At 36.8% G+C, this 14,842-nt stretch overlaps 1 protein-coding gene across 1 annotated transcript; it reads left to right on the top strand.

The window, feature by feature from the left end:
* The first annotated feature begins 12,190 nt into the window (after positions 1-12,190).
* On the top strand, positions 12,191-13,552 carry LOC147622884 (uncharacterized). Its single transcript, XM_086822631.1, has 2 exons — positions 12,191-12,993; positions 13,369-13,552. The coding sequence occupies exons 1-2, from the start codon at positions 12,191-12,193 to the stop codon at positions 13,550-13,552; spliced, it is 987 nt and encodes a 328-aa protein (XP_086678757.1).
* Positions 13,553-14,842: the final 1,290 nt, after the last annotated feature.

Here is a 14,842-nt window from a genome sequence, read left to right as displayed (position 1 = left end):
ATCAGGGTAAGCCTTTTAAGCTTTTGATTGATTCAGGCAATACTCATTCTTTCATTTCCCTAGGGTGCTTACGTAAGCTAGTCTTAGAACAGAAATCAGGGAAACTTACGCAAGTTGAATTGGCCAGTGGGAAGATTCTTTTCACTCACCTTGAGAGACAGATCGTATTCGGTTCAATCTAGATGGGAATTTAATTGTCAGTGTTCACCTTTGGGAGTTCTCGAGACGGGATCCTTGGAATGGATTGGCTCTACAAAAATCAAGTTGACATTCAGTGTCATAATGGAACCATTTCCTTCCGCGACCTTCATGAAAATAAAGTTCAAGGAACCGGAATTTCAGGATCCCCAAGTCTGCAATTAGTAAAGGCTTCTAAGTTACTAAAAGGACTTAGAAAGAAGCAGCTCATTTATGTTGTCAAAGTGAATCCAGTAGACACAAAGTTAAAAGCTAAAGAACCTGAATGGTTAAGTGATTATGATGATTTATTCCCAGTAGAATTAACAGAGATGCCTCCAATTCGGGAAGTAGATCATGTGATAGAATTGACCCCCGAAGCAGCCATAGTAGCCCTGAGCACGTACAAAATGCCAGTTCTTGAAGCCATCAAACTCAATGAACAGCTTAGACAGCTGTTAGAATAAGGATTTGTAAGACCCCAGTGTTTCACCTTGGGGTGCGTGAGTTCTCTTTTAGAAAAAGAAAGATGGAACGCTAAGATTCTGTGTGGACTACAGAGGTCTCAATCAGCTGTGATAGTTAAGAATAAGTATCCTATCCCCAGAATTGATGAGCTTTTGGACAGGCTCCAGATCTTCACAAAGATAGATCTCAAATCAGGGTATTATTAGATCAGGATTAATGAGCAAGATATCCCGAAGACAGCCATCAATACTCGGTATGGGCATTATGAATTCACTGTCATGCCGTTTGGATTGACAAATGCCCCAGCTACATTCAATCGCCTAATGCAGGATGTTCTCAGAGAATACTTGGATGATTTTGTTCTTGTTTTCTTTGATGATATTCTCATTTACTCAAAGAATGCAGCTGACCATGAAACTCATGTCAAAAAAGTTCTTAAGATTCTAAGGAAGCACCAACTCTTTGCAAAAAAGAGCAAATGCGCTTTCTCTATCCACCATGTTGAATATTTGGGCTTTCTAGTATCCAAAGATGGAATTTCTCCAGATTCTGCAAAAGTCCAAGTAGTCATAGATTGGCCTGAACCAAAGACAGTGAAAGAAGTCAGGGGATTCTTGGGATTGACTAGTTGGTATAGAATTTTTATACCAAAGTATGCTCTCATAGCTTTCCCCCTGACTAATCTTCTCAAGAAGAATATCCCGTTTCAATGGTCAACCATGTGCCAAAGTGCTTTTGATAAGCTGAAGACCACCTTGGTAACCAATCCCGTTCTGAAGTTGCCAGATTTCTCTCTACTACCCTTTGAGGTAGTAAAACTGATGCCAGTGGTTTTTCCCTAGGAGGTGCACTCATGCAGGAAGGTCATGCAGTGGCCTGTAAGATTCCTCCCCAACCTCTCAGGATGTCTAGTATCTTCCTTTGTAATCAAATCCCTCTTCAAAAATATAAAAGATCTTGTTTCTACCAGTTTTGGCCTAGAGAGAGAAAATCTTCTAGAGAGTGGTAATTTAGTTTTTAAATATTTTTGGATGGAAAAATATCTCTTCTTATTAAAATAAGTTCCCCCAAATCTTGAGGGTCAAGATTTTTTTGAAATTTTAAATTAAGGTCCCTATGGGCCAATAAGATCAATCCATGTGTGGGGAGGAGATAAATCCAATTTGTAAAAGAAAAATACCCAAAAATGAGTAAATGCTCACATAAGATGAAGAGTTGACTATGTACAAGGGTTATTAGTAAAAAACTATGAGTAATATTAAAAAAATGAGATATTTTGGGTATAATGATTACATTTTGACACGTGTAAGGAAGGGAAGTCCCTTCAAGGAGGCGCCTACTTCACGTGCTTGAATGAGTTTTAAACTAAAAAATAATGTGATATTTTTATCTCTCCTCTCTCTTGGATCAAACCGAATCAAAAAGGAACAAAACTTGGATCAAACCAAATCAAAACCGAATAAAAAAGGAACGAAACTAGGTCCAAATCTAGTCCGAATTTAGAAAATTCTAGAAATCAGTTGGTCTTGGTTAGAGCCTCCCTCTCCTATAAATAGAACCCGAGTCCTTTGTAAAAAAATAGGAGAATTATACTATGCCAGAATTATGCTGAAATAATGATAATTTTTACTATTCTAACACCATATTCGAGAATTTGGGAATCTCCCAATAGTTTGGGAATTCCAAATCAAAATGAATCCCGTGAATTTGGGAATTTCATTAATTTGGAACCTTGAATATTGGTGAAGTATATTTATTGTATATGTAGAAGATATTGATAAAATCTTAAATAGGTGTTAATAAACACCTATTGATAAAATCTTAAATAGGTGTTATTAAACACCTTATCTTTGGCAACCTCTCCAGCATGGAAGTCTTTAGCCCAATGATTCTTGTAGATTGGCTTTAGCCTTCAAGACAACCTTTGGAGGGATTTTAATTTTTTTGGGAACTTTGGTAGCTTTTGTTATCCAAGAGAAAACAATTGTATCCACTCTCTCCCAACGTTGAGGGTCTTTCTTGTTGCACATCCAGTATTTATCCCAGCAATTCTGATATACCTCCTCATCTGTAGCATTTTGTCAACCACAAACTGGTGCCCAATATTGATAGTTGCTTGATTTTTTATTTGTATCAACCTCACTTTGTGCAACACCAAGCCATACTGGATATATTGGATCTGAAGGTCGAACAAGTACAAAGTCATCTTTCTTGACATCTATCATTGGTTGAAATGCATCTTTTGGTCGCTTGCTGAGAGGACCACAGTAGTGGTCATTCAACTCCTCCAAGCCAAGAAAGTCATCCACATCATCTATGTCTTGAAATAATGTATCACCTTGTGTCCTTGGCCAAAAGTCCATGAATACTCTTGCTTCTTGGACATTTGGAGCTTGAAGTGCATCAATGCATCAAGCATGGTTTTCCAATAATCAATCACCGCTTCAGGACCTTGTACACTTGACCATCTTTCCCAATACTTGAGATAGTCTTTGATTCCACTTACCACCTCTTGATGATCTTTAATATACTCAGACATGGGTAGCAAGGTTGGAAGACCCTTTGGAAGGGTAGGCTTTCCTGTTGTTGAGTCTCTTTTCCATAGTTCAATACTGCCTTCTCTTGGCAACCATTCTACTGACTTAGGATGGATCTTGTATTGCATTAGAGGTGTATCCCCTTGCATGTAGAAACGAAAGTGAAGTGGTTTTGAGTGACCAACAAGTGCATCCTTGGAGTCACATAAGTATCCTTCAATATAACTCTTGAAGTCTGGTACATGTGTCAACAAAAAAGGAGAAGGCCTTGTTGACTGGCACAATTGAAAATGCCGCATAAGGTGAGGAAAAGTGAATGTCATGCTTGTTCTAAGCTTCTCTAAGAACTTGCTGAAAATTGCATCAATGTCTTCATGTGTGTGACCCACCATGAGAAACCCAACTTGGATCATCTTGAAGGTCCCTCGTGCCACAAGCAATGATAAATATGCAAAGAGATAACGGTTTTTGTTTTCTGATCCACAATTATCTAGCTATAGCAACAAGTTCTCTGGTAGTTGTCTAAAACCTTGTTGTCCATCCTATAGTATTATGTCCTCCATTTATGTAGTAGTATGAGAACCTTGTTGATGGTAGTCTAGTGCTTTCCTTGAGTTTAAAGCATTTAGCAACAAAGAGCTTGATCTTGGCATTCCATCTAGTTGTAGATCACCAGCTTCATGCCTGTCAAGTCGCTCCAAGTTCTTGAAACACAAAGACAATGAGGCAACTGTGAAGTTAGGATCATGGGGCCAAAGATCAATTGCAAAGTGCCCATATCTTCCTTCCCCATGCCCATGTGTGATCATGCCTGTCAAGGAAACTGGTAGTTGAGTGGATCTATCTGTCTCTTTTGATCGAACTCTCAACCTTGGGATAGCTGTCTTTTGTTGGTCCATCTTGTCATGTATGATGCACAAGTTCTTTTCAGGATTTAGCACTGATGCTAGACGCCATCCATAGTATATGTTTCGACAACTTTGTTGTTGCAGCATGTGACTTCGACGCTTCCTCAATAGTATGTTGCGTTCTTCAAGGCATTTGGTTGCTGCAAGTTGTTCTTTGATCTCTGAGAGCAGACACTACATTTGGAGAACTCGCTTGTCTTTGCTAAGGTGACATGCTTGAACTCTGTATTCCAAATTCGATTGAATGTGGACAAAGACATTTGCTTACATCCAATAGCATCTAATGTGGCATTCACTTCTCCCCATATGTCTATTTGCTTATAAACATCTGGGATGACCAATTGTGTCTCTCTGGAACCATCCTGCATGGTTCTACTTTTATGTGGCATTTGCTCTGCATTCTTCTCAATAAAGTCTCTCAAGATTGCCCTGCCCATTTGTGTGTGATCCCAAGCTGCTCTAATTGCTCCTTTATTGCCATGCATTGCCCTCCTTACACCATTCTCAAAATGCAACCTATACCTATAGAAAAATGTTTTGGGGATGCCATGCATCCCATACCATGCCCTACCGCCGCATACAACTTTCCCATTGAATATAAAACTGTATTTTCGTGTACCCATATTGTCAATGCGGCATGATGACTCCAAAACATCATAAACATAGTTTGTACGTTCTTCCAAACGTAACCCCCAGCAGAAGTGCCTCTGTAATTGGTGTACTGCATCTCTATCAGCATATTGACAACACTTTGCAGGACAACAATCAATTGTGGCAACAAGTAAAACTGATTCCATTGAGGTTCTCAAGTTCGAAGCTTTGAGAGCAAGAATTCTAGGCCTTCTATTGATCATACAATATGATCTCTTCTGTAAGAAAATGGATTTTGAACCTGAAATAAAGTCCTCAGTTTCCTCACACACATCTTTTATGCTCTCATTTAGAGATGTGAAAGCTTGTGTTTCCTGTTCATGTAGCAGTGGTGTATCATCATCAAAGGTGACCTGTTTGATAGGCCACCTAACCAAATTGACGCACTGAAGCATGTCACATGTGTCTGTCCCTGTAGTTGGATCAAGGATCTGATCTACCACCACACCCGCATCTTCTTCTTCTAATAGATCAAAGTTAATCACATCATATGGAAATGTTAAGAGAATAATCCCTGTTCCAATGTACTTCTCATTGCCTTCTATCCAGAGCATCACTTTACGCTCTTTCCAACTTTCACGGATACTTGGAGTGTCCTCATCTCCAACAGCATTAAAATCATTAGAAGGTGGCACCGCATGATCATCATCAACAATCATGACGGCACCTGTAACAACCACCACATCTTTCTTTTCCCACTTTACAAAACTACCCACTGCATGAATGACCTTTGTTGCATTGTTGTTTGGAAATGGCAAGCAAGCTACATCATTTAGGCAGTTGTCGATAGAAACTGACAAAAATCCATCTCCAAGGACTTGCCCATGGCATGTGTCAGTTGGACGTATTGCACATACTATTCCAAGTGCAACAACATCTCGATCCATCATCAAATTGACACGATCCCCACAATGAAAGTCTTGGTCCATGTTGCCCGAGTAAGTGAAAAAATTTGAGATTTAATCATAAGCAATTGAGTGATCTTATATTCATCATAAGACATTTAATCATAAGAGATTGAGTGATCTTATATTCATCATAAGACATTTAATCATAAGAGATTGAGTGATCTTATATTCATCAAGTAATCACATAGCATTGATAATGAAAACATGCATTAATAGATGACAAGCTGAAGTATACATTGCAAAATTAGTGCAATATTCCATTTTCCAACATCATAAGAGAGAGAGAATAAATTTGACCAGATGGCCAAAACTTGTTTTCTCAATGAACATGGTAGTAGATCCTTGATCTAGATTACTTGAGTTACTAGATAAAAAAGGTCTATGTAGTCATCATTGCTTAGTTAAAATGGATGCTTTGACCATATGGCCAAAACTTCAATAGCCTATAATATATGCACATCATATCTTACTTTAGTATATATGCACATCATGGTGTGTGTGATGGTCTACATAATGTTTTAGCCACATGGACAAATTCTCGCACGGCTTATCATTCTTAAGACATGGGTAGATCATCTGTTACTTTTCCATGGGAAGACAATTTATTGTGTGCTAGTGTAGAGAATGTTTTAGCCACATGATCAAATCCTATCAAAGCTTATTGTTCTTATAATATGTACAAATCATATGTTACTTTTCCATGGAAGACAGTATATTGTGTGCTAGTGTAAAGAATGTTTTAGCCACATGGTTGAATCCTCTCAAGAATTATCATTCTTAAAACATATGTAGATCATATGTTACTTTTTTGCGGAGGACACTTTATTATGTGCTAGTGTAGAGAATGTTTTAGCTACATGGTCCTCTCAAGGCTTATCATTCTTATAATATCTATAGATCATATGTTACTTTTTCATGGAAGACAATTTATTGTGAACTAGTGTAGACTCAATGTTTTAGCCACATGGTTGAATCCTCTCAAGGATTATCATTCTTAAAATATACTTAGATCATATGTGACTTTTCCATGGGAAGACAATTTATGGTGTGCAAGTTTAGAGAATGTTTTAGCCACATGGTCGAATCCTCTCAAGGCTTATCGTTCTTAAAATATTTACAGGCCATATGTAACTTTTCCAAGGAAGACAATTTATTGTGTGCTAGTGTAGAGAATGTTTTAGCCGCATGGTCAAATCCTCTCAAGGTTTAATGTATTGCAGGCATAGTATGAATAAGATTTGGTTGGTGCAAAGTTTATGTCCACGTGGTAAGTAGAATAGTTATTAATATATTGGGAAGCACAAATGTTAGTGCATGGATGCAAAATTGAATAATCATATACCAATAGTTGGTATTATGGCCTAAATGTAGTGCACATTATCAGTAATATACATCAAGAAGTAACTAATATGAGTTGTGTCAAATTAAAAAGTAGATTTGAAAAGAGTAGATTTATCCATATAATGAAAAGTAAAGGTCGTGAAAATAGAATAGCAAGATATGAATCTTATTTTATATATAGAATAGCCTCAACACCTCTTGAAATATCTATGTAGACATAGGAACTCTTTTAGCAAAGCAATAAATGATGCAAAATGAGTAATCCTATGTAACGAACTTATTACTTTCTATGTTGTCTTATAAAAAAATATATCAATAAATTAATATTATATTTAATAACATAATATTTTAATATTTATTATTTAATATAATATTTAATAATATAACTTATTATCATAATATAAAATAATATTATATTATAATAGTATATTTTGAAATATAATAATATTATAATATTATTCACTATAGCGGTGGATTTCTTGGAAACTCTAAACGACATTTGAGGCACTAGTTGCTATGGGCAATGATCCCTAATGGGGGTCTAGGAGGCAGCACCCTTGGTGGGGGTCTGGGGGCAACGTCCCCAGACCGGGGGTCCGGGGGGGCGCTGCCCCCCCACAGGGGGCAACACCCCCAGCGGGGGCGGCGGGGTCCGGGGGCTGCCGGTAGGTCCCCGGCCCCACGGTAAGACCTATGTGTGATATGAAAAAAAATCGATTGCTTAATTCTTATTACGAACTTTGATAAAAGTGATTTTTTAAAGATAATTCCATTTATTGTCAAACGTCCATTTTTTATAAACGTTCTCATTAAATGTGATATATTCTTGAGAATATATGCTTCATTAAAGAAGATATCCTTTAATGATGTGAACCTAAAAGTGATTTTTTTAAATAATTTCATTTATTGTCAAACGTCCATTTTTTATAAACGTTCTTCATTAAATGTGATATATTCTTGAGAATATATGCTTCCTTAAAGAAGATATCCTTTACTGATGTGAACCTTTTCTAAGAATTTGAATTTGGCCCTCTCTTTCTATCTTCTCTCTCTACGATTTTCCTCTTCTCCTAAAAGCGTACTCTTCTTCTTGCCCGCACTTTCGACCCTGGTTTTTGTTCTTGCTCTCTCTGTGATGTTTTCTCTGCATTACGCCTCACCTAAGCTCTCTAATCAAAAGATTTAGTTGTGCTTAAGCAAGATTTTGACCCTTCATGTATGTTTCATCTGCATATCTACTTCTTTTCATCTTCTTGTTTCTGTCTTCACATGCTAATCAGACGCTAATCAGAAGCGACTTTTCCAGCAAGCTTCGCAACAACAACAGTCATTCACAATATTGACGCTAATCAGAACTTTGCCAGCAAGCATCGTAACCATAGCCATTTAAAGGTAGGCCCTTTGCCTCATGCATGTTCTTTGTTTTCTTGATTTTCTGGTTCATAATACTTCATTTAAAGGTAGGCTCTTTGCCTCATGCATGTTCTTTGTTTTCTTGATTTTCTGGTTCATAATACTTAATTACATAATTAATCTTTCTTAATCATAATGCTAGTAAGATAAATGAGATCATATAGTACATTCATGACATAAAAATAAAAATATGGTTAACTTCACACCCAGTTTTCTTAAAATCGAGAATGTTTCTTGACTAAGAGCCTACTTGAAAAAACAAACAATGCAGAAATTAGAAAACAAGTATGAAACTAACCTTGATCAGTTTTTCAACACTCTTGTTATGGCAAAGATGCGACCTTGTCCCTTGAGAATGCTTCTGTCTTGCTGATTCTTCTTGTATGCTGCGTTGACCTTGCTTGTATAAGCGTACTTCTATATACTACTTGCACATATGTGTAATCACTCGCTATGCAGAAAATAGTGATCTATCCATGTAGCACAATAGAGACTAATTGGACATTGTAGAATAATTCTCTGTATATGTATGCATTTCACATGAAATGACTTTTTCAAGACACACATATACTTGTGCTTACAAAAGAGGTAACAAAAATATACTTCTGGTTATATGATGCTTCAAACAAAAGTGACTGTGTGGCCAAAAGCCATGGTCAATATGAAAGCTTCTTTCTGAAATAGCCATAGGATATTGCCTTGTGGTCAAATCTTTGTACCTCAACTATTAGACGTAACATGTGTCTCTATTGCATATCAGGATGAAAGTAAGAAAATCATGCATACTTTCAATGTCACATAATAATATGGCTAAAATCCATGGGCACCTATGTTTGATTGTTACATGGAATTATGGTTAAAATCCATGGACACCTAGGTTATTAAGATGGTTCTTTTTGTGTTCTAATTTTTTTTAATCATCTTATATCCAAGATCACTTGTACATTGAAAGGATTTAAGGAAGTTGGCCAAGTAGAGCTGTCTTCTAAGAGTAAAACCAAACATAGCAAAGTTTTTACCATATGGTCAAATTCTATAGAAGACATCTCCTTCAAAAACCCATGCTACACATAGAATATAAATTATCAAATGGCCACTTTCATGACAATATGTCCACGATGAATCTATGACGATGTCTACATGAAATTTGGTATTACAAAAAAACCAAACATTGTGGCATGAGAGTATGGATAAAATCCATGCTCACTTCTGTATATCCATTAGTGATCTCTAACATTAGTGCTCTCCATTAGTGATCTCTAACATTAGTGCTCTCCATTAGTGATCTCTAACATTAGTGCTCTCCATTGTCACAAAATTTGTTCATATGGTCAAATTCTACCTTATAATTATTACATTCAACATTTTGGACACATAGGCTTTTGCCTTGTGGTCAAATCTTTGTATCTCAATTGTTACATGTAACACATTGTCTCTCTATTTCATGTCAAACAAAATTTGAAATTATGGGAAAAAAGTAAGAAAATCATGTATTCTTTCAATGTTGCATAATAGTATGGCTAAAATCCACGAGCACCTATGTTTGATTGTTGCATGGAATCATGGTTAAAATCCATGGACACCTAGGTTACTAAGATGGTTCTTTTTCTGTTCTAAAATTCTTTTTCAATCATCTTAATTACAAGATCACTTGTAATTAATATGGTACCTAGGTTACTAAGATGGTTCTTTTTCTGTTCTAAAATTCTTTTTCAATCATCTTAATATACAAGATCACTTGTATATTGAAAGGCCTCAAGGAAGTTGGGGCCAAGTAGAGGTGTCTTCTAAGAGTAAAACTAAACAAAGCAAAGTTTTTTCCACATGGTCAAATTCTATAGAAGACATCTCTTCAAAAGCCCATGAATATGAATTATCAATTGGCCACTTCCACTATAATAGGTCCATGATGAACCTATGACCATGTCTACATGAAAATTGGCATTACAAATAAACCTTTCATTGTGGCATGAGAGGATGGATAAAATCCATGCTCACCTGTGTTTGATTGTTGCATGAAATTATAGCTAAAATCTATGAGCACCTAGCTTACAAAGATGGTTCTTTTTGTGTTCTGAAATTGTATATGGATCAAGATCACTTGTATATGGAAAAGCCTCAAGGCTAGGTAGTAGAGATTCCTTCTCAGAGTAAAACTAGAAAGAGAAAAGTTTTTGCCATATGGTCAAATCCTATGCATGCATATTATAATCATAACACTATTGAATAAAGTTTTGGCCATGTGGTCAAAACCTAATATTTCTATGCAATATCTTGCCATATGGTTAAATTCTAACTTAAACCCTTTCTATGATGATATTTGGACATACATTGGTCAAATCCTATGCATGTATATGGTAATCATAACACTATTGAGCAAAGCTTTGGCCAAAACTTGAGATTTGTTTCTAATATATCTTATTTTTTGTACTTATGTAGGTTTATTCAATGGCAAAGAAATCTACTTCGGCAAGGAAGGAGAATCAAATCATTGATGGAGTTAGTGGGGATTTTGTGTGGCCTTGGTTTATGGATGTTTATGACAAAGAAGGAAAAAGGGCAAACAATGTCCTTTTATATGCTTCAAAGCTTGAGGATTCAACATATGATCAAGTTGGGGTTGATGGATGGATGTGCTGGGAAGGAAGGGATCCCGTGTATTGTAGTAAAGATCAAGGGAAAGAACATTGAATACAACCTGGATCCCTTATCTTTTCAATCTACACATATAAAAGAGGATGAAGTATACTCTTTGAGAGTAATGGGTTGGAGCCTCCCAGAGGAGATATCAGGCACACAGGACATAATAGCTACATTTGAGTCTATCAAGCATAGTGAACTTCTTTTTCCTACAAAACATGGTGTTCGACCAAAGAAGAGGACAAAGATTCAAGATGCACAAGCACAATCAATAGCTTCAAACTCATAGGCTCTTGGTGTGAGTGTACCTCCTAACACTCCTCTAGACAACACAAACCAATCTTCAAAGGCACAAGTAATCCAAGAAACACCTTTGGAGTCACTTGAAGTCAAGGGTGTTGAAACTTTTCAGACATGGTTAAGAAGAAGGGTAAAAAGGATGGTTCAGGATTTCACATGTTTGAAAAATACTTTCCATTTGGCTCAACCACACAGTTTCCTATTGATGTTGGTAGATGCTATGAGGCACCACCTTTATATGCCTATAGAACACTTTGTTGGGATTATGTGCAAAAGTTGACATCATCTTTTGTAAAGAATCCCATGAATCCAGCAACAGTAGCATACCTCATGCCCTTTTTGGAGGAGAGTGATGTTAAGCGACCCATGCATCGTGACGAGGTGGAAGTGGATAAGCTACATTCTTACTCCTATTGGATCATATCAGGTCTTCACTCAATCCATGCGGCAAAGATCTATATCCTAAGTAGCACTCATCGATGCCTAGCAACCAAACATCTATATGCCACAAGGAATGCAAGAATCTTGGTGGACTGTCCTGCTGAAATGTGCATTGAGATTTCTAGGATGACAAATATGGAATCCCATAATGTTATGAAGAATGGTCCTTATCTTGAGCAACTTCAACAAGTAAGGGATCAATGGATAGCATTTGGGTCTCCACCAAAACCTCAACAAGGGCTTCCAAAGGGTAGTCCTCAAAGAGTACCATGGGAGGTAATGATGTACAACCTTAGCTTGTCTTATTCAAGATGCATTTGGTGTTTTCTTTCTCATTTCATATTTTTATTTTTGATAGAGATTTATAGAATACATTGGAGAAAAGTGTGCATCACGTGATTATCATATGATAGTGAGCACACAAGAGATATTTGATGGTTGGATTACCATCATGAAGAGATACTCAAAGGGGGAGCTTCCATCTCAAGAGGATACCACCACAAAGAAGGGAAGGCAGCCTTCTCCCGCAACTTTTCGTTGCCTTATGGGTCTAAAGGATGGGGACATCCTCACATTACAAAAGGATGTTAATGATGGACACATCGTCTTTCTTAGAAACAAATGGGACAAAGAGGATGTTGTTAACATGGAGACAAGGGCAAAGCAAATCAAGCAAGATAGGGTGCTCCATGAGGAGCTAGTTTCTCTCTTCAATGCCTCAACTCATGCTAGCAATAGTATGATGAAGAGTTGGGAAGATCTTGTTGCTGAATACAACATCACCAACGATGTATACACAAAGATTTTAGGTGTTTGCAGTGATTGGGTGTCAAAAAAGCTCACACGTGGGGCTGATGCAAGACCATTGCCAAATGGTGCAAAAGACATTGTGAACTTTCTTATTGTGAAGAAGCAAGATCCTCTTCATTCTTCTACTAGCTTACCTTGGCAAGTATATATTGTGGGGTGCAACCTTGAGGCATTCGATCTTATATACAATGTGTATAAAGATCCTATTACCATTGGTGTGGTTGTCCTAGAAGCTGCACATGGAGTTGGGGGCATGACATGGGATTCTATCATGTTTGGAAAGGTGGTCTTCACATTGTTAAAAATGACATGTGAGCCTAAACAATTTATTTTGTTGTCATTTCTCAACCGTAAACATATGGCAGCTATGGAGGAGGCCCTTGAGAATCTTTCATGCAAGTACCATATGCAAATTGGAAGTGTTGACTTCCTACCAATGGCCAAGAGTCTTGCTTTTGGGGCCATGGATTCATTTGTTGTGTTGACACTTGTGACCATGGAGAAAATCTTCATCAATCTAGATCGATATGTTGGAAATTCCAACAAGCCATGCATTTTGGATAATGAATCCATTGAAGCCATTGACAAAGAAGGAAAGGATGGAGAGCTTGAAGAAGAACAAACTATTGCAAAGGCCATATTTAGAAAGAAAAAGAAGGTCATCAAGGCATTCAATGATGCACATGAGGTTGTATGTGATATATTCTCATGTGGTGTTGCATCAACGCTCGCATTGGAACATCACATGAAGACTATTGCAGTGGTGTGCAATAGTCAAGAGCAAAGAGAGATTGAAGCGGCATGTTGGAGAGCCCATGAGAGCGCCAACCCACCTACAAGTGCTCAAGAGGTTCCTCCCATTGGTGCTCTAGCTCTTGACCTACAGCCGGAGGGTGTGGATGAATCAAGCCAAGACATAGCAAATATTATTATGAAAGAGAGGTTGAAGGCTACTTGAGGTATTTGAACCTCTCTATCTCTAACTTTTGTCAATGAAAACACTATGGTGTAAGGTTGAACTTGTGTTTTGGAGGATGATTTCATGACATAACATTTCCTACATATTTTCTCATTTTGTGGTGCTATCTAAAGCAAGCCTTACAAGCCTATTTCTCTCAGTTTTGTGTTTATTGTTTAAGAGTCCTTATTTCTAGAAATATTTTCATCATATTGTACCTAAAATTGGTTGCAAAAAGTTTGTGCTTCTGTATTAAAATACAAGTATGAAGTACATGATAATGTTGGAAGAAATATTTTCTTGTATGGTATAGCTAGAATGCTTCAATCAATTGCTATTACATTACTTTGATCCAAATGTTGGTATTGGTTTTCTCTAAAGTTTTGTGTCCTTTAATATTTTGCCATGTGGTCAAATATATTAGAAGAAAATGTTTTGTGTCATACAACTACATTGAGTTTTTCAATTTCAATTGCAGTGCTTTGATTGAAACATTGGTATGACTTGTATTATCAAAGGTGTCAATGTGGTGTCTATTGATATTAGGCCACATGATCTATTATTTTTTCTCTTGAAATATGTTTTTCTAAGTATGCTCAACATGCATGTCCTACATGCACATCAATGTGGAATATTGTAGCATGTGTGTATGGAAAAATATTCTAAAATGTTCATTGCAACTATATACATTGTTGTATCTTAATTCAATAGTCATATAATATTACCTTTTGAGATTTTTTTGCCACATGGTCAAAAATATATTTTGATGAAGTATCTACCATCCATGCATACTATTTGCATATTAAATTTAATGTCTCATACAATGTACATATGGAATAGTACAATAAACTATTGAACTATATATAATGTTTTTATCTTAGCTTACTAGCTCTAAAATGAAAAAAAAAACTTGTAAGAGACTAGATGTCTATTTTGTTCTTAACCTTTGTGTTGTATGATAGAATGATTCAAATTTGACTAAGAATAGTCTATTTGCATATTTGGTAGATTTGAGCAGAGCAAACAAAGTAAGTGATGTGGCCTTGGTGAAAAGTGCTACCAAACTATGTGTGATACTTGATCTCAATGGTCTTCTTTTACAACGTTGTTTTTCCACATCAAAGAGGTTCCAAAGTTTTCGAGTGGGCAAGCAATGGGTTGTTCTTCGACCAGGATGCATTGAGTTTCTTGAAGCTACATTTGCAAGATTCCAAGTGGGAGTCTGGTCTACAGCTTCACACAAAAATGTCATCACAATAATCAATTGCTTGGAGAGCTATGCAAAAAGGA

The sequence above is a fragment of the Cibotium barometz genome, chromosome 28, assembly GCF_041138505.1.
Source record: "Cibotium barometz isolate CiBa-2024 chromosome 28, ASM4113850v1, whole genome shotgun sequence".
Lineage (NCBI taxonomy): Eukaryota > Viridiplantae > Streptophyta > Polypodiopsida > Cyatheales > Cibotiaceae > Cibotium > Cibotium barometz.
This window is presented reverse-complemented; position numbering and strand designations above follow the sequence as displayed.